The 24,466-nt window shown below is 39.9% G+C and overlaps 1 protein-coding gene across 1 annotated transcript in view; it reads right to left on the reverse strand.

Moving 5' to 3' along the window:
- Window positions 1-20,321: 20,321 nt before the first annotated feature.
- RAD23B (RAD23 homolog B, nucleotide excision repair protein) overlaps window positions 20,322-24,466 on the reverse strand; it is a 35,664-nt gene continuing 31,519 nt past the window's right edge. Inside the window, exon 10 of the mRNA XM_066568803.1 lies at window positions 20,322-23,338. Coding sequence (XP_066424900.1) covers window positions 23,225-23,338 — 114 coding nt within the window. The 3' untranslated portion in view covers window positions 20,322-23,224. The remainder of the gene's footprint in view (window positions 23,339-24,466) is intronic.

The raw sequence follows: 24,466 nt of genomic DNA on the forward strand, positions 1-24,466 counted from the left end.
CAGGCTCAGAAACACAACAACATCAATCCTTGTTCTGGAAAGGCAAAAGGCTTACCCCAAAATACACAGGAAACAAGTGGTGGAGGTAAGCACTGATATCACCCAGCTTCTGTGCCTGAAGCATGAGTGACTCGTGGAATGGTTTGGGTTGGAAGAGACCTTAAACATTATTCCATTCCATCCCTACCATGGCAGGGACACTTTCCACTATTCCAGGCTGCTCCAAGCTCCATCCAACCTGTCCTTGGACACTTCCAGGGATCCAGGGGCAGCCTCAGCCTCTCTGGGCACCGTCACAGAGAAGAATTTTTTCCTAATATCTGATCTAACCCTTTCCCTCTCCCAGTTTAAAGCCATTCCCCCCTTGTCCTGTCCCTCCAGGCCCTTGTAAAACAATTCCTTTCCTGCTCTCCTGGAGCCTGTTTGAGCACTGGAAGGGCCTCTGAGGTCCCCCCGGTACATTTTTTTTCCCAGGTGAAATTTCCCACCTCTCTCAGCCTGTGTCCACAGCAGAGCTGCTCCAGCCTGGGGCATCTGCGTGGTTTTGCACACAGGAGAGAGCAGCCAGACCACGTTCGTGCTTTGTTCCATCTGCTTCTGAGCTCTCACAGGGGAAAATTCAACAAGAACCTTTCTGGATCAAAGCCCTTTTCTGCTCCTGACTCTTGTCCTGAAAAGAGTGGATTATCTAGCATTAAGACCCGACTCCCCTGCTCCCCTGTCCATCAAAGTCAACAAACAGGGAGCACATGGAAAGGAGATCACACCACAGCTGCTTGCCACAGGTCATTAAGCATCATTTTGGTCTCAGCTCTGTATAAAAACCTCGTTTTCCCCATCTTGGAGTGCTGTAAAAGCAGTAAATTTGCCAGCTATCAGAACTTGTGGGTGTCTGACTGGCAGCCTCCAAGTGTTCCTTTTGGGAAGACTCAAAGCTTCACTTTTCAACAGTATAATTTGGCAAAGGGCATAACACCTTCTGCAGATGGCTTTGTTAAAGGCTCAGCAATAATTAATTGTCTGCTGTCAACTGGAAAAGATCTTCAGGATGGCAGTGTTCCTATTTATATATAAATATATCTATTTATTTATGTATTTATTTTATGTATATCATTTATTTTGTATATTTATATTTATTTTATTTTATATTATATATTATAATACATATATAATATAATATAATATAATGTAATGTAATATAATATAATATAATATAATATAAATGTATCTATTATATATAATAAATATAATATAGTGCTTTATATAATATAATACAAAATAAATATTATATTATATATAATATTTTATATAATATATTAGTATATTATGTATTATATTATGTGATGGTATATCTATATTTATATAAATATTTTTATATATATATCTATTTATATATTGTGTTTGCTCCAAATGTCCTTTGCTTTATGAGCCACGAACTCTCTTTGAACAATGGAAGCTCCTGGGATGTTTGGTTTTTTTTTTAAATTTCAGCCTCTTCCCTAATACAGCAGTTTGTGGAGCCAAGCCTGATCATTGCCATACTGCAGAGATTATTTTAATGATCTCTTCCTCCCTGTCAGCCAAGGTGCAAGGATATAATTTCGTGAGCCTTTCAAGCAATCATTCAGCAACACTTTAGTACAAAAGGTATTATTAAATGACCAGTCACATGCCCAGCCCAGGGAACACCAGTCCTGCTCTGTAATCTGAGTGACTCAATCACTCTCCCAAGTGCCAGAAATGTGCACCAGAGTAACTGGGGGGGGAAATTAAAAAATTCGGTCAAAGAGACGCAATTTCTATGAAAAGAATGATGTTTGTTACAAAGATGTGCAGCCAGAATCTTCAGACTTTTGTCGTGCTACTTCTTGCAGCCTCACCAACATGCTTCATTCTGCCCTTCATGTGGTTGTGACATCCTAGGGAAGCGTTCATGTGTTTACACATTATTACTGCTAGACTTTCAACATTCAGAGACTTCAAAGATTCCAGGTGAACTGCTGGCTTCTGACATCCCGGGCCAGGCCTTAATGAAGGGCTCCATTTTTTGGAGGCACAAATAACTGCTGGCACAGCTAATTGCTGTAGTGTGCATATCTGGGCGCCCCAGAGCAGCCAGAAAAGCAGAAAATATTCTGGGTTGAAATGGGGCTATGTTGTGTCAACAAGGCAGCAGTTTGCAGACGTGTTGTGGTTTGGTTTGTTGTGTTTTGTTTGCCTCTGTCACATCCCTGTGCCAAAGGAACAAGTCCCTGGGTTGCTCTTTGCCTCTGAAACCTTAAGTCAAAGTCACACAGTGGCCATTCTGTAATTTTTTGGGCCTTGCAAACATTACTCTGTTTGGATCTCCTCAGCTCATGGACTCTAAAATCATGAAAAATGGTAACTGAGGAAAAGCAGGGAAGCCTTTGAGGGCTGAAATCAGCCCACACCCAGTGCCAGGTGCTTCAGGAGAGTGGCTTTTCCAGGTGGGATCCTTCTCTGGTGGCATTCACTACAGTGTGGTGGAGCCCAAGGTTTGGAGGTGTCCAGGTTTCAGAAGAGGGAACATTCAGAGGCAGATTTGGAACTGGTGCTTCTCCAGCCCCCTCTGCAGCAGATCTCCCCCGTGACCTCCTTCAACCTATTTAATGCTGGGCCCTCTCAGGACAGTTACAGGGTTTAAAGGAGCAGGAACAAAGTGGTGGTTTCTGAAGCTTCTAAACACCTTGAAAAAACCACAGCAGACTCTCATCCACATCTTGAAAACCTGTCCTTTCATCTCTGCCACTTAGCCTCGGTTAAAGATGGGGACATGCAGAACACTCTGGACATCATTATTGCCCAAAAGAGAATAGGAGCACCAGAACAAGGCAGAGCAATCCACTGCTGACTGAAGTGCTCAGAGACTGAGGGGGACAATGGCCAGCACAACGAGAACAAAAAGAGACCTCGACCAACCAGTTCCTGAGAAGGAAAGATGAAAGACTCTCTCCAGCTGCCACTGAAGTGAAAGATTCTCATTAACCTAAATGGGAGTCAGATGAAGGACTTGTTTGCTGTGTACCTCTGTGAAGCAGGAGGCAGGGATGCAAACCTGCAGGGAGGCCTGGGGAGTGTCAGAGCCAGACAGAAGGGAGCAGCCCACAGCAGATGGAAGGGGCAAGAGCAGGGTTTCTAATCTGGTTTAGGAAGCAAAACGCTGCTCCCCCAGCAAGGCCCACAAAGGCACACAACAAAACTTCAGTGGGAAGCAGGGGAGGCAACTCCCCTCTCACAGCAGCCTTGCTGGAATCTGCTGCTTTTGACATTCAGGGCTAATTGGGCTGGATCAGCCAAGCTGTAATGTGCCTTGGCTGGGTCACACGAAGCTACCCTCAGAGCAGTGCTGGTGCTTCTGAATACAAAGCACAGCAGTGAGTAAAGCTGTGCAAACAGCCCTGGCTCGGACAGGTTTGGTCAGCTGCCAGCCCAGGGCACAATTCCAGGGACCCCTCCTCCCTCCATTCCCCCTGCCCAGCCCCACAGAGCTGGGCTGGAGCACCAGTGAGAGGAAAATAGCAGAGAAAAAGGGAGGTTTCCATCCAGCCCAGCTGTGGGGAGACACACTGCCCTGGTGCCCCAGGTTTTGGATTTTATACTTTTCAGATTCTGTGCTGCTTTAGTGTGTGGGTCTGGGCTTCACATGAGGGGATGGTGAGCTCTGTGCACAGAGCAGGGAGACAAAACAATTCCTTCTCTAGCTGGGGACCAGGGACAAATGATCCAAATCTCAGGCCCAAGAGCACAAACACTGTGAGAGAAAAACAAGAAGGATGGGACTGCATGGGCTAAAGCTGTAATTGGACAATGAACTCCAATTTGCAAATGGAGCAGAACTTATAAAAGTGAGAGACCCTGTGACCAGTTGTGCATTTTGTGACCATTTTGGTTCATCTTGGGTGCAGCCGTGACTGGACTCTTGTGCTGCCCAAGGCGGATCCATGGAGGAGATCCTTTTAATAAACCCCTACTTTATTCTTTAACTCCATCCAGCTTCTGTTCTAGGTCAGCCTTCCCAGGGGATCAGCCCCTTTCAGCCTTTGATATTTCCTGCCCAGCACCAGGAATGTCCCCTGCACCTGCTTGGGAATGACATGGCTTCCCTAATTAATTTTTCTGTCATTAACGGTTTAAATTAATTATTGCACTTAATCATAAGCAGTGTATTTTATCCACAAGTAGTTAAGCAGTGTAATTTTCCACTTTAGGCAGAACATAGCTTTTTTCACAGACTGGTATTTTTAGAGTGAGTTTATGAGATCACCAAAACTCTTTGAGTTTTGTTAAACTCTGATAAGCTTCAGTGAAGAAAGCCTGGGGGAGCAAAACCCTGGACACCTGGAATCCAGAATTTACAGCCCTCCAAAGAGATGGTGGAGTGACCAGAAGATAAAGAAAAGACTATCAAAGGCAATTCAACATATGCTGGCAACTCCCTGCCTGTGAAAGAAAGATAATGAAAAGACACAAGAAAAATGTGGATAAGTTAGCAAGAGAAACGAGAAAACAATAACCAGCAGAAGAGAAAACACTAATTAACAAAGAGAATATGTAATTCAGAGCCCATGAATGGTGATTTGTTTGCCTGAAGTGCATGAATAAGTTCTGAAAGCCGTGTGCACCTAGGTGGAGCTATTCCCTCACGCTCCCCAGCCAGGGAAAAAGGGAATGCCAGCTCCCGAAAAAACAGCGTTAGGGAGTTTCACTTACCCCCACGTTTTGGGTGACACACCCAGGAGGAGATGAGCAACATTCCTGGCACCTCTGTGACCTGGTGCCCGACCAGGCTGCTTGTCACCTGGGCAGAAGGTAACTTCAGCCTTTCACAAACACTCAGGGGGGAAAGAAAAGAAAGGAAAAGGAAAAGAGAAAGGAAAAGAAAAAGGAAAACAGAAAGGAAAAGAAAAAGAAAAAGGACAAGGAAAAAGAAAAAGAAAAAGAAAAAGAAAAAGAAAAAGAAAAAGAAAAAGAAAAAGAAAAAGAAAAAGAAAAAGAAAAAGAAAAAGAAAAAGAAAAAGAAAAAGAGAAAAGGAAAACAGAAAGGAAAAGAAAAAGAAAAAGGACAAGAAAAAAGAAAAGAAAAAGAAAAAGAAAAAGAAAAAGAAAAAGAAAAAGAAAAAGAAAAAGAAAAAGAAAAAGAAAAAGAAAAAGAAAAAGAAAAAGAAAAAGAAAAAAGAAAAAGAAAAAAAGAAAAAGAAAAAGAGAAAAGGAAAACAGAAAGGAAAAGATAAAGAAAAAGGACAAGAAAAAGGAAAAGAAAAAGAAAAAAACAAGGAAAAGAAAAAGAAAAAGAAAAAGAAAGAAAAAGAAAAAGAAAAAGAAAAAGAAAAAGAAAAAGAAAAAGAAAAAGAAAAAGAAAAAGAAAAAGAAAAAGAAAAGGAAAAAGAAAAGGAAAAAGAAAAAGAAAAAGAAAAAGAAAAAGAAAAAGAAAAAGAAAAAGAAAAAGAAAAAGAAAAAGAAAAAAAAAGGAAAAAGAAAAAGAAAAAGAGAAAAGAAAAAGGAAAAGAAAAAAAGAAAAACAAAAACAAAAACAAAAAGAGAAAAGAAAAAGAAAAAGAGAAAAGAAAAAGAAGAAAAAAGGAAAACGAAAAAGAAGAAAAAAAGAAAAAGAAAAAGAAAAAGAAAAAGAAAAAGAAAAAGAAAAAGAAAAAGAAAAAGAAAAAGAAAAAGAAAAAGAAAGAAAAAGAAAGGAAAAAGAAAAAGAAAAAGAAAAAGAAAAAGAAAAAGAAAAAGAAAAAGAAAAAGAAAAAGAAAAAGAAAAAAGAAAAAGGAAAAGGAAAAGAAAAAAAGAAAAACAAAAACAAAAACAAAAAGAGAAAAGAAAAAGAAGAAAAAAGGAAAACGAAAAAGAAGAAAAAAAGAAAAAGGAGAAGAAAAAGGAAAAGGAGAAGGAAAAGAAAAAGAGAAAAAAGAAAAAAAGAAAAAGCAAAAGGAGAAGGGAAAGGGAAATGGAAAGGAAAATGTTCCAGGAAAGTTAAGGAGAAAGAAAAGGAGAAAGGAAAGGAAAGGAAAGGAAAGGAAAGGAAAGGAAAGGAAAGGAAAGGAAAGGAAAGGAAAGGAAAGGAAAGGAAAGGAAAGGAAAGGAAAGGAAAGGAAAGGAAAGGAAAGGAAAGGAAAGGAAAGGAAAGGAAAGGAAAGGAAAGGAAAGGAAAGGAAAGGAAAGGAAAGGAAAGGAAAGGAAAGGGAAAAATTAAAAAAGCAAAGAAATCTACTGTGTGGAGGGAAGGAGGGAGGGGAATGGGAAGGTGGGGGAGAAAAGAGTAAAAAAAAAGCTGTTTATTAGCAGGTAATTAGATTACCCTAGGAATTTCCAGATGTGCTTGGTCTGGTTTCCAAAACAAAGCACCCCAAGTTCCACCAGGAGAAAACAACTCAGGAAAACAGAGAATTAAAACACATAAATTCTGCATTTCAGATTGCTCATATAAGGACCTTAGACCCCTTTGAACTCTGAGGTCCTGCTTACAAGAACACTTGAGCATTTGCAGGAGCAAGGCTCCAGTCCATCCTATTTTTAACTTTATTTCATCTGTAAAGCCAGTAATTACAAACAAAAAGCCTCAGATTCAAAAAGGCCACCTGACCATAAAGTCACACTACTAGAAACCCATTTCCAAACCAGCAACAAAGTAAAAGCTTCTTCTATTTTTTTTATTTTTTTTTTAATGTAGGCCTTTAATGCCCCACCTATCGACCTAAGCATATTGCTTTTTTAATGTTGCTTTTTCATCTGCCTCCATGTTGATGGTGTAAATCATTAAACTATCTCCCAGGGACACATTCCCAGCTGGGTTAATGGGATATGAACCCCATGGCCAGTAAAACTCTGGTAATTTACGTCAGCAGATGCTCTGGCCCTCGCAATATCCTCTGTTTTTCTACTGCAAAAGGAAAATTAGTGGATTCTTTTGCCACACTGAACAGTGATTTAATCTTATTTACTCTCAGCCATCCTTACAGGGCTCTGGCTTTGGAAAGAGGTGCCCAAGAGAAGTGGAATTTCCAAGGCTCACTGTCTTTGTTCAGCCTCCTGAACCTGCCCTCCTTCTCCATAAAGCCATTCCTCCTTCTCCTGTCCCTCCGTGCCCTTGAGGAAAGTCCCTTTCCAGTCCTTCCTTTAAGGGAAACCTGAATTTTTTTTTTTTTTTAAATTACAAATCTTAAAAATCTGAAATGTAATTATGTAACATTAAAAAAAAATGTAACGTAATTATATAATGTGAAAATGTAATGTAATTCAGTACAAATTATTCCCTGCTTTGGCATGAAGGTCACACTGTCTTTAAAACTTAAAAAAATAATAAAGGCCTGCTTGGAAAGGCACTTGGGAAAACAACAGCAGCTGAGATATCCATCAGCAAATAAAAGAACTGTTCAGTAATGTCTATTAATCTAAATGTTGGATGGGCTCAGGCCCATCAGTGTGGAGGAAGGTGTCCAAAATAACACACAGGGAACAGATCCCACTGAGGATTTAGTGCTTAGTCCCAAGGGTTTGAGGTTTTCCATCAGGTTTTTGAAGAGAACCTTGTTTCCTAGGAAGTTGCACCAATGGAGCTGATAAATTGAGGTTTGTTGTGGTCCCACAGATCTCTTCAGCCACCTCCACTCCCTCCTCAAGGAATAAAACAGGGGTTTATTAAAAGCATCTCCTCCATGGACCCACCTTGGGCAGCACAAGAGCCCAGCCAGGGCTGCACCCAAGATGGACCAAAATGGCCCCAAAATGCAAAACTGCTCCTGGGGGTCTCTGCCTTGGATCAGTTCTGCTCCATTTGCACCTTGCAGTTCATTGTCCCATTCCAGCTTTAGCCCCTGCAGTCCCACCCTGCTTGTTTTTCTCTCTCCAGCCCACAGTGTTTGTGCTCTTGGGGCTGAGATTTGGATCATTTGTCCTTGGTCCCCTGCTACAGAAGGAATTTTTCAACAGATTTGACTGGAACAGAGGTTTGGCACCCCTAGGATGTTAAGCAGCCTAAGACAGATTGGTCATGCTGAGGAGAAGCAAACTATCCTGCAAACTCCTCCAAATACAGGTAGAAATGAAATAAAAAAATTCACATGAGGAGGAATAAAAATGTTTTATAAGCATCTCAACATAGGGAAAAGTTGTGTGCGGGCTCAATGAGAGCCACAAACCCACATGTAAATCGGGTTTTTATTATTTCTGTCACTCAAGGGACTTCCTGGCAGGTACTGTCAGTCAAAACTCCCATAAAGCCAATTCCTACCTGCATTTTTTCCTACATTTTGCCATAAACAACTAAAACCACCAGTGCTGAGCCAGTGACAAATGACCCAGCTGTCAAAAATTCAGTTTGAGCATCCCACTATCAAAAAAGGTTTCCCAGAGAACTGAAAACTTTCTGAAGGCACCAAACCCTCACCAAGATCCCCACGAAGGCTCTGCTATCACTTGGGCATGGAAAACCCTCCAGCTTTGTATGAAACGTGATGCTCAAAACCTCCATTTAAGCTGAGAAGTCTCACAAAAAGCCCTGTGGTGGTGTTCACAGGGGTCCCAGGACAAGGGAAGAGACACGAATCTTGACTCCATGTTTCAGAAGGCTGATTTATTATTTTCTAATATATATTGTATTAAAAGAAAATGATATATTAATATTATATTAAAAGAATAGAAGAAAGGATTTCATCAGAAGGCTTGAAAGGAATAGAAAGGAATGGGATGATAATAAAATCTTGTGACTGAACAGACAGTCCGAGCCAGCTGGACTCTGATTGGACATTAATTAAAAACAACGACATGAGACCAATCAAAGATGCACCTGTTGCACTCCACAGCAGCAGATAATCATTGTTTTTCTTTTCCTCTGAGGCCTCTCGGCTTCTCAGGAGAAAAAGAAATATCCTAGCAAAAGGATTTTTCATAAAATGTGTCCGTGACAAAGCCCCACTTTGGCCAAGGTCGCCCAAGTGATGGTTCCTCTTTCAGGGGCAAGAACATATTGCTCCTCATGTGAGGAAGATTTGCATTATGATCACAGGAGACTTGCAGGGATGAGAGGACAACATAACAATGTCCTTTACACTGCCCTGGACCAGCTGATGTGAATCACACCCCCATTTTTACTCTCTTTTTCTTTTCACAAGGCTAGACCACGGTGAGGTGATCTGGGGGGGGCACCTGGGTTATTTTGAGCTGGGAGTTTGTGAAAAACATCCTTCTTGCCTCATTACATCACTTACACCCGGCAAGTCACCATGGAGACTCCACTTATTATCAGACTGACTGCTTCAAAGGCGATCTTCAGCACTGGGTCCGGGATGGAAGAGAAGAAAGCAGATCCAAGGTTTTTAATTTGCTAACACAAATCAGAGAGCCGTGCAGAAAACAGGCACCATGGAAACGAGCCGCTGCATGACAGTGTACAAAAGTCTAAAAAGCAGCCACGTTAATTTTCAGCCTCTCAGGTTATTTTCAGGCATCAAAAGGATTGTTTTCAGTCTGCTCAGGCTCAGATTTGGACAGAGAGTGGGCAAGCAGGCACTCGAAATGCAGGGCCTCCATTCAGGGGAACAGCAAAGTGCCCTCTTGGCCAGAATATTTCTTTCCACATCCACTGCAGTAAGACCTGTTCAATTTGGGTTTGTTCAGGACCCTTTTAGCACTCTGAAACGAGCTCAGGGCTGTGCCTGAGACAGCCCAGCCTGTGCTATTAGAAGGGGGACAGGATTGAGAAGCACCTGCTGCTTTCTACCCCTCAGTTTTCTCTCAGATAAAAAGGTGCTGATGGTATGTAGATGATCTATTAATTTCTGGGGAACAGAAAGAAGAGGTACAAACAACAACTGTTAATTTACTGAACTTCCCAGGGGAAAAGGGGTTAAAAGAATCTAAAAGGAAGTTACAATTTGTGGAACCAGAAGTAAAGGATCTAGGCCATATAATTGGGAAAGGATGTAAGAGATTAGGTGCTGACCAAATTCAGGGAATACTGTCATTGCCCGCACCAAAAACAAAAACAGATGTGAGAAAATTACTAGGATTAATTGGGTATTGTAAATTGTGGATAGATGGACACACAGAATTAGTTAAGTTTCTATATGATAAATTAGTTGAAAATGAGCCCATAAGTTGGGATGAAAATGGTGAGAAAAAGTTAGAAGACCTAAAAGAAAAGTTGGCAAATGCTCCAGTACTAACTTTACCAGATTTAAATAGACTGTTTGAACTATTTGTCAATGTAGAAGAAGGAATAGCTTATGGAGTTATTGTACAAGAATGGTGGGGGGGGTCCTTTGAAGTGAAACAGAGTTTTGGGTACGTCTCTTGGTGCTGTCCCATTCCAGAATGGAAATTCCTCCTCCCACCCCCAACCTGCTCTTAATAGTTCAGACAAATCCTCAGAGAGGCTTCCAGCTGGAGGTTCCTTGTCACGTTGCCATTTATCAGTGAAAAAGGTGCTTTAGTGGCATGGAGAAGGCAGCTCTGCCTTGAAGGATCAGGGGGATATTTTAGCAAGCACATCCCAAGAAGCTAAATGCATTATTTTCATGGATGAAAGGCAGCTTTGACCTTCTGGCTCCTAAAAGTCTTGATAAACAGGACTGATTTACACCTTGTGTTGTGACAGACTGGCTCAGGATAATGAAAGCCTCATTTTCCTTTTCAGGCAGCTGGAATAAGCAAGTTATAAAACATAGAATCCCAAGAAGATGCAACAGAGTCATGGCACATTTTTTAGTGACAAAAGACTAATTTTGTTGCAAAATTTTCAGTCCCAGCTGTTAAAAGTAGTGGAAGGCGTTTCCACCTCTTTCTAACTTCCAGCCAAAGGTGAAACTTCATAAAAAAGAAAATTAGTTCTCTTTAGAAATGCCAGGGTGCTACTTCCCCCTGAACCACCAGTGTTAAAAGCTGAACTTAGGTACCCCAACAAATTTATCCCAAGAAAGTAAATGAAGCCATCCTATAGATCCATCACAGCTGTCCCAGAGTGGAAGGAAAGAGCAAGAAGCAGGAGACCAACCCCAAGCAGAAGGCAGGAAGAGAAAACACTGGATTTGTGCATCTGCTTTGTTCCACACCCATCAGAATGGCTGGGAAAACCCAACACACTCTGAAAAAGGAGATTTCCCTGCTTCTCCCAGCAGGATGATTTCAGCAGACGATTTTCAGGTGCTCCCTGAGCTCACTGTGAATTTTCTCCAGCAACTCACCCAAGGGACTCCACAGGTTTTCTCTTCAAGGCAAGCCAGGGGTTCAGGTCACTGAAATCTGTTTGGTATTTGAAATATATTGAAATCTGTTTGGTGTATTGATTTATTCTACTCACTTCTTCCCAGCCCTGGAAGGTTGAACAGGATCCCTGAGCTGTATGAAAAATAAGGGCTTTCCAGTCACATTTTCTATTCACTTTAAAAAACTGGGCAATGTTTTTTTTTAAAAAAAGCCATGCGATTAAGGGGTTTTTTGGGGGGGACTTTTGCCTCTTGAAAAAATTTCACAAGCACTAATAGATGCTTTTAGCTGGAGGGGGTGAGGTGGGGAAGCAATGTTTTGGAAATAAACAAATGGGCAGCTGCTTCCACAACAATAAAGGACGTCAGAAAATTTCACAGTAAATAATCCAGGGCATCTATTTTATATGCCAGCTCAGAAAATCCCTCTGTCCAATTCATCATTGGATAAGTCACCTAACTCTTTCTGATTCTGCAAATTCTTTTCTTTGCCTATCAGAACCTAAGGAAGAAATAAATTTAGGCCTAATTTAATTTGTCATGACACCACTGATGGATTTTTAAAGAAGTAACAATGTCAGACAAGCTTGCTTTGTTAATTTCTATAGGTCTGCTTAAAAATGAGGAGAAGGTGGCAGAATTCAGTATTCAAATGGTGTTTAGGCAGCTTCCACACTTCAAAAAAAGAAAAAAAAACCAAAAGAAAGGGCAGGATATGGAAATTGAGGCCAAGCTTAAGAGAGAAGATAAATCCCCACTGGAATGGTAAAGCTGCATGACAAAAATAATTAATTTTGAGGACCTGGATCAGCCAGGGACTTCTGTAGATCTTCATTTATCCTGAGTGAGCCACAGGATTAAATCAGAGCACTCTGGGCTTCAACCAGGCTGGACCTGGAAAGCTCCAAAGGTGGAGACAGCACAACCTGCTCCAATACGTGACTCCAATCTTATTCCATCCTATTAATAACAATGTCCTCCATTACTCAGAAAAGCTGAGACACCACTGAAACCTGGAAAAAAAAAAAAACATTCTGTGTGAACAGTGCATCCCCCGCCCCTGCCAGGCTGACCATCAGAAAAACCTAATCAGATTTAATCAGATTCCACCCTTTTGTGGTTCACAGGTGACGGTCAGAGCCGCACAGCCTTTCCACTGCAGCTTAAAGCAGCAGCTAATGACCCTGACAGGACATTGTCCTTCGAGCAGAAGAGAGACAGGATGACACAGACTCTGTCAGGAGCCTTCACAGGCACCTGCTGTCAGCAGAGGACACGGTGCTCCAGACTCTGAGGATCTGTTTCCAGAGTTCAGTGTGCCACAGCCTGGTGATTCGCACCCTGTGATCTGCACAGGCAGCACCACGAGCTGGGACAAACTGAATTAGGGCATCAATAAAAAAAAAAAAAAAAAAAAAAAAAAAAAAAAAAAAAAAAAAAAAAAAAAAAAAGAAGAAAAAAAATTAGCATCGGCCAAAAGTGAGGAAAAAATGATATTATTAACAATGGCACTGATGGAGAGCTGAAGTTTTACAAACTTGTAAATGGAGCACCACAGAGTGTCAGCTGCCTTTGTTTTGACTCCAAGTGCCTCAAAAACTGCCTTTTTAACCAAAGCCTGGTGCAATATCTGCTCTCTTGCTTTCCAGTGGTCCAACCTCCAAGCCTACAGATTCCACAGGCTCTAAGCTGTCACAGGAGTCAAGAACCACCAGCTCTCCATGCCTACAATAAAGCAGTGCATGAACAGCAAAACCAGGATATCCAGTACAGCTCAGGCAAATTGCGCACACCTGAATGCACAAAAGAAGCATTAACTTGCTACAGGGAAGCTTCCAGATTTGTTGGCTTGGGCACAAGGGATACAGCCAAGACTTTCAGCATCACAGAAACTCTGCCTGGGCACTTAGCGCTGGAAACCAAAGAGAAAAAAAAAAATCAACTCTCATAATTTTTCATCTTCCTGGCCCCATGAACAAATGTGGGGGAGAATAGGACCCATATTCAATAACATTGAGATACCTGGAGCCTCTGCTCAGTGAAAGAAAACTGAAAGTTGAAAAAGTAATGTATTCTCCTTGCCCTCAATTCTATTTCCCCCAAAACAGTAAAATCGGTTATTATCGGAAACATTAAAAACAAAGTATCAACCCCACTCCCCAAAAAAAAAAAAAAAACAACCAAAAAATAAAAAACCAAATCAAACAACACACAACCCCAAAAAAACCCCAAATAACCCCAAACCAAAACAAAATCACAGGCAGACACCAAGCATGGAAAGTTTCCTTCCAGTTCATTTCCAGCTGCAAACTTAGAAAGAACAGATCAGAAAATCTTAGAATAGAGGATGTAAATAAGGTTGTGTTTAGTTCAATAAAATACCAGAATGGGAAATCTTTCCAAAACCTTCATCCTACCACCTTCACAATCTTTGTGACTTTTTCCAAGTGAAATTAGTAGTCCTTAACAGTGTTTAAACTGTTCATATCTGATGAGCAGACCTGTGATCAAGCACGGGTGTGTCACTGTGATATTTTATGAACGATCCCTTTGCCAGGATCTTTTCTCCTGGGAAGATGGGAAGCTTCAGCTTCTCCCTGTTTTGCTGCTCTGGAATGTGATTTGGAGAATTGTTTACCCAGCAGGTGAATTGTTTTTAATTAATGGCCAATCACAGTTCAGCTGTGTCGGTCTCTCTGGTCAGTCACAAGATTTTATTACTCATTCATTTCTTTGCTAGCCCTCTGATGTCTCCTTTCTCATTCTTTAGTATAGTTCTAATATCATCATCATCATTATCATCATCATTATCATCATCATCATCATCATCATCATCATCATCATCATCATCATCATCAATAATCATATATAATACATTATAATAATATATAATATACTATATTAATATACAGTACATAATTATATATCTAATATAATATATTAATATATTATATTAGACATATAATATGTTATGTGTATTATATAGTAATATATAATATAATATAATATAATATTTAATATAAAATTAATATATAATGTATAATATAATTATATCTAGTCTATAATAATATCTAATATATCATCATTATTATAATAAAATATATAGTATATTTTATTTTAATTTAATATATACCATTATTATATATATATTTTTTAATAAATATATTTATTATAATATATACAATTTTCTTTTTTTTCTTTTCATATAATATATACCATTATATATATGGTGTATATATATATAATATGTACCATAAAATAATAAATCAGCCTTCTGAAACATGGAATCAAGATTCTGATCTCTTCCCTCATCCTGGGGACTCTCAAACACCACCACACCCAGGACCAAACTCAGAGGCCTGCCTTTCCCAGCCCTGCACCAGCTCTCTGAGGTGTTTCTTGCCCCCAGGTTTACAAAGTCAGATTTGGGGTAGCAGTCTCCACCAAGATTCTGGCACACTCAAAGTCTGCCTGGCAGAAGTGACACAGATTTGAGTTGAAATTGCTTAAGCCCAACCCTAATATTGCCAGCTACACATATTTTTTGTATATTTATAAACCCCTCAGGGTTTCTTTGGGCATCTCCCTTCTCCAGACACCTCACTGGTGTGGTGCTAAGACTCTCAATCCTGGGATTTCAGCACTACAGCCCCCACAGAACTCCCTGGACTGGCGAGTATTTCCCCTTCTCTTTCCCCAAATGCAGAATTAATCACTTTTCTCCCTTTTTCCCCTCCTTTTTTTCCCCCAGTTTCCTTGACAGCCAACCATGCAAGGTGCCTGGTCAGCTCCGTGTGACCTCTGCCCACACTTCTCTAAATGCTAATTTAATTTGACAACTGAGCTGCTCATTCTCCATCTCCCCTGAGTGTGGCTCAATTCCTGATTACAAAACCTGAGTGTTAAACAGGAAGACAACCAACACTGTGGCTGGGGTCAGAGGTGAAGGGAGAGCAGGGTTAAAACTAAAAAAAACCCTGTATTTCCACCTGAGTAAGGCCAGTGTAAAATGATGACCCTGCTTCTGTTCCCAGAAAAGAAAGAAATAAATTGCGGAGCATAGGGGTGTCCACAAACACACAGAGCTGGGAATTAGCAGAATCCAGGGAAAGGTGAGTGTACACAAAACTTAAATTAAGTGTACAAAAACCTTAAATTTGTCTCAGTGTTCTAATTGGCTTTTCTTCTCCTCACTTCCAGAGCTCAGCTCCAGTCAGCAACTTGCTCACTCCCCTGAGCGGGAGAACAGGGGACAGAATCAGAAGGGTAAGAAGCTGCAAAATTCCTGGGTTGGGATAAAAACAGCCTCAGAGGGACAGCAAAATCCACACACACAAACAAAGCAAACCAAGGAATTCCTTCACCACCTCCCATGGGCAGGCAGGCGTTCAGGCATCCCCAGGAAAGCTGGGCTCCATCACTTGGGAAGACAAAACCCTTGAATGTGAGTGTCCCTTGCCCTTCCTTCGTGTCCTTACTGCTTCCTAAGCTGGCCATGATGTCACACAGTCTGGAATGCCCCCTTGGATCCATTGGGATCAGCTGTCCTGGCTGTGTCCCCTCCCAAATCCTTGAGCACCCTCAGCCCCTCACTGCCAGGGTGGTGAGAGGAGCAGAGAAAGGCCTCATTGTGCAAACACTGCTCAGCAATAAAATAAATAAAAATAAAAATAATAAAAATAATTTAAAAAAAATCCCTGTACTATCAACACTGTTTACAGCACAAATCCAAGCTACATCCTCCCACTGTCATCTCTGTCCCAGACAAAACCAGCACACTCATCATAAAGCAAAACAGGGAGAAGAAAAGGGACAGAATTCCAGTGCCTTGCAAAATAACACTAATTGCTCCATGCAAGCTATGATGATGATGATGATGATGTGACAGCCACACAGAGCGAGTTGTTGTTTTTTTTTTTCAGCTGGAACAAGTAATTTGATGACAGGCTTGCAGCTTCTCCACCTACAGACCACAATCATGCAAATAACATCTTACCACTGAGGCACTTATTTGTGTAAGCACAGGCCTAATCACTCACATCCAAGGCATTCAGAAGGTATTATTTGGGCATGATAAGGCTTATTAGGGAATAACACAGCGTTCTAAAGGCACCACAACCTTCAGCTGTGCAGCAAGGAAACAAAACTGCAGCATCGGAGGCTTCACTTTCAAAATCCAAATATAAAAATGGCAGAATTCTGCACTAGAAGCAGCCACATCAGGCAAACCTATTTTTCTTGCCACCCTACCTTCCAACAGGGTGTTTGTCTCCTCTAAAAACACCAGTTTGTATCTGACACCTGACAACATGAACACCACCATGGCTTCAACTCCCAGCCTCATTTGGCATCAGAATGGTTAAATAACAGGTGTGCTGATTTTGCTGTTAAATTCATTATCCAGCACCCCATGTTCTATCTGGTGTTGGGTGACTTTTGTGATAAGGGTGCTTAGATAAAGTGCAGTCCAATATTTAAACATTTACCAATCAGATTAATAGATTAGCAAGCAGTTTTAACCAGTTTTTTTAGTATGGGAAGATTATCAACCCTATTTTTAATTTATGCTACGGAATTTTATATCAGTGTTGTTAGTAAAGACACTTTACATATTCCTGTCCTCTTGGGAGGAAAGATTCATGCTTAGAAGGAAAGCAATATGTAGTCCATGAATTTTTGGTTTATGTGGACACCATTTTCTTAGTTCCACTTCTTGGATGGAAATAAATGTCCTAACCACAAACTTCTTTCCAATTATTTTTTTTTATTGCACCCAGTGCAATGTGACTTTTGATATAATAAAGACATTTGGTAAATATCTAAATCATGCCAGGGGATTAAAAAAAATACTTGGCCTAACAAAAGGAAGAATCAAGACACAATGGTGTCCTGAGAGAATGATTGCCAGAGCTTATTTTTAGTTTTTGTGACTCTTCCCAAGAACTGCTTTACCCCTTCATCAGGGATCCTGCGCTCTTAGCTCCCAGCTACCCTCCCCTTCAAGCAGGGACTCTCAAGTGACAAAGGCCACACTTTGATAAATCTGGAAAGCAACAGGTCATTTCCCAACAACACTGGAGCAAAGGGAATTCTGAACTGGGATCACAAAGCTCCCTCTTGCCAAGAGCCAGTGGATGAATTTGCAAGCCTCTCCCACAGCAAAGAGTTAATTTCAGCAGTAACAGCTCTCCACCCTGCTGCCCCTGCCTGGGAGCAAAATCACCCTTGTTCATGGCAAAATGAGTCCTTCGGGAATGACCCTTTGCCACAGGTTTTGAGGGAAACATAGGCACCCTTCCACTAGATTTGGAAAATGGCTTTTTCTGTATTCTGCCTCCTTTGTTTGTGTACCAGAGAGCCACTTACTGCAAATCCTGTGAAATGTGAAAAATACAGCTATGTACACATTTAGCAACAATTTCTTACTGCAGCTGAAAAAGAAATTGCAGCTTCCTTGACTTACAGTCATGTTTAATATATTCCAGTATCTTCTCATCTTAACCCTGCTGCTCTTCCAATAATGAATGTTCCCAGGTTTTTTTCAGCTTTCCACGGGTCACATCTCAGATTTTAGGACACTCATGGATCACAAATTACATCCATGCTCAAAAGGCTCAATCCCATCAGGAGCAGTTGTCCAAATGGACTCTGCAGCTTTGCTCCAACAGTGTCCTGCACAGTCCTGCCCTTTGCCAAAGGGAAATTTGGTATTTTAACATGGAGACAGGGGAAGCAAGCAGCATGTTTGTTAATATGAAATGCATGCTTTTAGGCAGATCATTTCTCTCACCTCAAGCAACACAGAGACTCATAGAAACAAAATTTAGATTACTTTTTTTTCCTCTCCACATTTAAGCAGGAGGACCTCAGTGCAGACTATCCAAGAGTACTGTATCATGTCTGTGAGGTAAATTGCCAAGGTACACACTGGTTTGTTTCTTTTTACTGCTCTCATTGTTTTGTAAACTCCTCATCATCTCCCTCAGAACTGGTTTTAGAACCAAAGCACTACACAAAAAGCTACTGGGTAAGCTACAAGTAATTTCTTTGCCTTTGAAGTGTCCCTATAGATAAGCATTACTTCCATTCCCAAATGCTCCATCCATCTCTTATTTATACGTCCAGAGTCCCAGCAAAGGTTCGCTCCTTCTGACTCCCCATTTGGCCCTGTCACACCACTCCATTCTTTTATCACACTTGTAACTCTCCCAGGCATTTCCTTTCACACACACTGCCAATTCCAGGTCCAGAGTCCTCACCTCAACCTCCCTATGGAGATCTCTATCCCAGATGTTCAGCACTTTTATTGTCCTGGTTCATATCCCACCCTGAAGGCTATTTCCTGCCCCTTTTCCTATTCTGAAATACTGTTCTTCCATCCTCCAACAGAAGCTGGTAGTGCTCCCTTTGCAGCTGGCATGATTTCTTCAATAATGAAAAGAAAGTGAAAAAGGAAAAAAAAAAAAAAAGATTTAGAGTAAAGACAAGGGAGTGGGGGTGGGAACAAGCTTAATTCAAATATATAATTAAAAATACGTGTCTGACTTTGACAAGACTTTGAGCAATTCTACAGATACAGCCACACAGACATGTGGGAGACATTGCCCTTTTTTTTTTTTTTTTTTAAATCTTTGGCTGCTGCACATTTAAAGTCAAATGCTTCACATTACAAGGACAGCAACCAACCCTTCCCCTGGGGATGGCAAAGAGCTGCCTGCTGGTGTATCTGGTTACTCCTCGTCTATCACATCTAAAATCTCTTATCTCAGGCAACAAGAATTCCAAGGATGTTGCTCCTAGCCCTCAGCCCCACAGAGTCCTCACATTTATGTGTGGAGCCATATAAAAATAGAGAGACATCTATTTTGAAGGACACTTTGCACTCCAGGTCTCTGAGGCATAACTGCGTGGAGCACACACACAACACAAAACCTTAAGGACTGTTTTTAGTGCCAGACCTTCAGCAGGTGGAGGCACACAGCAGATAATGCTTTGTAACAGCTCACCAATTTTCCATTTGGAAAATTGCAAAGCAAAGGGGTGACGTGGAGGGAAGATCTTCAGACTCTACAACTATTAAGTTATTCCAGACTACTACCATTATTGAAGAGCAGGTATTTATCTTTATTTTAGTTTCACTGCAGTTTGGACAGGAAATGCCAGATATGCTGGTGTCTTCATGAAAATGTGCTGTGATTAGAAATGGAGTTAAATTGTGCGTGTTTAACATTTATTTCTCTTGCACAGAAGGAAAGAAATTGTGTCCTGATAAAAACCCAAGAAGTTCCATGACCTTTTTTTTTTCCTCCCCCTCCTTCCTATATTCTATGAAGAATTATATAATACAAAACTGGCACTTGACAATTACAAGTCAGCAACATCAGCTGCAGTCATGCCTTCAGTAGTAACTGAATACTTAAGTTTTCCCCATACATCACTTAATCACAGGTGGAATAAGCCTGCTTTTCTGGATGGTTTAGTGAAGACACAAAATTTTGTAAATTGTGGCTTCATAACTACATAGCGGTGGTTGTAGCTGTGTCAAAATAATGTTTTCAAAGGATGGTGTGTTGAACACTATTGGCATCCCAAACCAGGCAGGGGAAAACTAAAAAGGTTACTGACAAAGCTGTTCTCCCCACTCCCACCTTATTGTTTCCATTGAATTAGAGAGTATTTTCAAATTCTAGGTTAGCTTTGTGCACAGAGCTGGATTTAAGAGAAATCTGAAAAAAAAAAAGAAAGATGTGGCTGCCTCCAAAACTCTATAAAACCAAATGAAATTTCCAATGAAACCACGGGTGACAAATCTGCATGCATTATTTGAGGACTTGGCTTTGTGTCTCTGCTTGATTCATTCATGCATGTTCTTGAAGTGAAGCTCAACCCAGCACTCCAAAATCAGTCACAATCTGGCTTCAGGAGTGATTATCTCACATTCCTAAAAAGTTCTGTTAGTGTGGGGTAAGAACAGGGCATTTAATCAGTAAAATTGCTTGGGTTTTAGCTGGATTCATCAGGCAGCTCTGGACGAGGTAAATGAACCACAGCATCAAAATGCAGCTGTAGAGAGGACTTAAGAACAGACAACTACAGAATTAATATGACTTCAGAGTAACTTTTTAATCCCAATTAAAAGTGCATCATAAATAGCTTTTGTCTAAGCAGATATTCAGAAGTTTTACAACAAAGGTAAGGACTACAGTACCAAAACTTAGGAAGAAATACTTTTATTTTCTCAGCTACTGTTCAGAAAGCCCTGAGGAAACTGATCCCCAAATCCCTAAGAGATCTGCAGCAGAGAAGCTGAGAAGCACTCTGTGCAGACAACTCCCGGTAGTACTTGGTAGAAAACGAGGCACAACATACCTAGGCAGCTTGCTCAGGTCACACCTCCTCAACACCACATGAATTCCATGTATTCTTCCCTTTTGGCAGCTACTACAAAGAGAGACATGATTCTCCCTGGCAAGTATCCCGCTATTGGACAGGTAACAGTTTTTGCTAGCATGTAAGGTCAGACACCTGTTGTTCATCAGAAGTCACAAAAACACTGTTTCACTGCTGGAGAAAAACGGGAACAGCATGACTAGTAAGGCTTCAAACACAGCAGCCATAAATCCCTCAGTCACTCAGCATACAAAGTTACAAATGAACAAAGCTACTAGCTTTTTTTTTTTTTTGCCTTTTTTTTTTTTACAAAGAACAAGCTCAACAGACTTTAATTCAAATACATTTATAATAAGTAAACATTTCAAAATCAAAATTGGAGGGAGTGGACTGAAACACCCAGACATTCTTGCTTTACTCTCTACCCTCCTAGAGAAGGAATGGTTATTTCTCAGAGCAGTTTGATCAGTACAGAAGACTCCCACAAACTAAAAGCTTTTGTCTTAGTTAGGTATCAGCTATGTAGTAAAAGTACATTCAAGAAGTCCTTGTATCAATTTGGTGTTTTTCAAGTACCTGACAGCTGGTCCTTTTACAGATAACAAACAGCCCCTTTTGGCATGCAGTGTTAAACCAAAATCCATCTCTCCCAGTTCACAGACAAACTGAGAATCCTATTTAGATGATGTTTACTAGCTGACTCAGGCGTTTATGTTAACTTCTTTAAAATGAAAACATTATGAAAGACTTATTTCCTATTTAGCAGTATCACATCTCCTATTGATAGATTTGGGTTGTGCTACTGATCATTTAGACGACATTCACCTAAGAAATTTTAAAAGAATAAAATCTGAATAATTAAAATACACACTATCTGGAAAAATATCACAGATGTATAAGAATAGAAAAAAAAAAGTAAAAGGCTTTAATACATTTCATTGTTTTGTGCAGATATTTTTACAGACTATGGCCAATCAATGAAGAAATGAAATACAAATTTTTCAGTCTTTTTAGCTCGTTTTTCAAGACACTTGACTTGTACTTTGAGCTTAAGTAGTAGCTAAGTAGTTAATCCACTGATAAACAAACTCAGCAGAAAATAATTTTTTAGTTGTACCACTAAATCATTAAAATCATTAATATCATTAGTAGTACAGGAATTCAGTGCTGTACCACTAATAATATTTTTTCCTGGTTACTGTAGAGGTAAATTTGTAATCCAGGTAATTGGACTACAACAGTAGAAAAATCAAACTATCCCCATGTTGTGTTCAGGTAACGTTGCACAGAACAGCTTTAGATTAAATTTACATTTGTTTTTATTTGTAGTATTGCAATGATGGGCAAAATTACCTCTAAAAGTAAACATGTATAAAAAAAAAAGTTGTTAACATTTTATGATGACTAAACAAAATAAATGATAAGTAGGTATGGAGAAGTAAGATTCAAAACTCTGTAACCAGAGTTTTATTTTCAATATAAAGTTTCGAGTGTCAATTTTTTTTACATTGGAATAAATTCATAGTTTGCTTGATATATCAAGTTTTGAACTTCTCATCCTTATAAAGTGAATAAATCCCCAAAAGTCCTTACTTAACAGAAATAGCTTGAACACTACAATCTACTCAAGAGCAACAGAACACTTATAGCTGTACTATAAAAGCTGGTTCAACAGAGTTGGGAAGGTGAAATTTGATTTGATAAATTCTCATTGCAGCAGACAAAAATGAAGCTTGCATTTTGTTTGCTGGCAGAAAAAGAATATTCAACTCACTAGAGTGCATATAACAAAACCAAACATGCAATCTATTGCTTTTAAAACTTTTACTGCAAGATAACATTAAAAGAACAGTAATTAGGTATCTATATTTTTTTTTCCCAAAGAGAAAATATGTAAACAGGATAATAATTTTTTTCTGTATGTATATAGTTTCTCAGATCATTTCAGGGGGACAAAGGAGGGGGTGGTGTTTCTCAATAATCAGGACACTTTTAACTGTAATGGGTTTTCATTGCAAAAAAAAAAGAAAAAAGCCAACACTGTTCTAATTCAGCATTAGACAAAAATACTGTGTTTCTTGCACTACTTTAACACAGCTGAAGAAAAAAATCCCAAATACCCCTATTTTGGCATTCAGGATTACATTTGCTCAGATCTTTTAGATTTCACAAAGCTGCTATCCAGTGTTGCCATGAAATACAGACTGTAAAATCTACGTAGCACAGGCTACTTCCAATGTCAATACTAAGTGGAAAGGAACATGAAGCAGTGCATTACACTACATTTCTGGAACTAGTACAGTAAGAGTGAAAACCTAGAAAAAGTTAACCTACAGTTTACAGAAGGAACTAATTATCTGCAGAAGCTGATTTTTTGGTTGTATATATATATTTTTTTTACACTGTGCGATTTTCTGCTAATTTAAAACAGACATTGAAAACTTGTTGCTTTCTTTGCTTTGTTTCCTATGTTCTCCCTTCCACCCACCCCCTATATTCCATACACCAAGCATTATGAATGTAAGCCCAAATATCCTAGACAATCCAGTGAACAGAGTTAGTGTAATGCACTGGTGTGAGGTGTGAAATAGAAAAAAAAAAAAATTTTCTCTCAGTCTTCGTCGAAGTTCTGCTGTAGAAGAAAGTTGGCAGCCAGGTTTTCATTCTTCTCACAAGCGAAATATGCCTGTATCACGAGTCCTTCAGGAAATCCCAATGCCTTTAACTGAAGAAAAGAAACATATTTAGGAAGTGCATTTTGCATGTTAGGCTTCTTTGTATGTCTTTGTGTCTTGAGATGTCACTTAAGCAATTACTGCCTTCTTGAAAATAACACTGCTGCCTAGCTCAATGCAGATTTTAGCAAGTAAAAAATAAGGTGCTGCCTCTGCCTTTAGGATCCTCACTTGAAAAAGTGATTGGATTAAGTCTAATGAACCACCATAAAAACTTGTCACTTCTTTAGAGACACAGTAAGCCTAAAGCAGACCTGGGTCACAGTATTGCCATGAAGTAAAGGCAAGTTGCACTGCTGCAGGGGAAAAAAAAAACCAACTTCAAACAATGCTCACTTTAAGCAATTATACAAAGCTCCAAAGGACTTTTAACAAAAAATTGCCTGGAACAAAAGCTCCCAGCCTGTGATCTTTAGTAGGCTGTCCAGCACATCACATTAGGCCATATTTTGAATTGTTTATCTTAAAAAATTAACTACACACTGCAGCCAAGACAAGTAAGCTAAGAGCAATCTGGTTTTCAGAAGTCAAGGAATTAATTAACGTCTGGAACACTGCAACAAGAGGGCATGAGAACATCAGAGAAGAACTTATTACTGTGCCAAGGGTTTAGCCAGCACTTGGAGGCACTCAGCAAATGAATTCTTGTTTTAGCCAAAGGCAAATACAGTCCACTATTTGGAGATTTTCTTAAAATCCTCACAGCACCTGCAAGGCATTTCATGTATGGGGCAGATCAAATAACTATGAGAAAAACTGTGTCCTATTATCCCTCACAAGCCATGCTTAGATTTTACTTCCAGCCCACAGACAACATGAAGGCATCAGCTGCAATACCAAGACACTTAAATTTTGAGGTTTGTCTTTCATGAGAAAGACAAAGAGAAAGAAGCGTACGGATCTCTGCTGGGCTTCAGAAGAGAGAGTAGAGGTAATAATAAAGTTCTACTGCATAAAATGACTTTAAAAGGAAATGCAACAGACTAAAGATGATGACCTGTGAATAAGTACATGGACAAATAGTTTTATTAGACTAATTTTATTATTTGCCAATTTCCTCAAGATCTAGAGAACTGACACCTATATTCAAATAGGCATCTTCTAATGATCCTTACTTA

The sequence above is a fragment of the Molothrus aeneus genome, chromosome Z, assembly GCF_037042795.1.
Source record: "Molothrus aeneus isolate 106 chromosome Z, BPBGC_Maene_1.0, whole genome shotgun sequence".
Taxonomy (NCBI): domain Eukaryota; kingdom Metazoa; phylum Chordata; class Aves; order Passeriformes; family Icteridae; genus Molothrus; species Molothrus aeneus.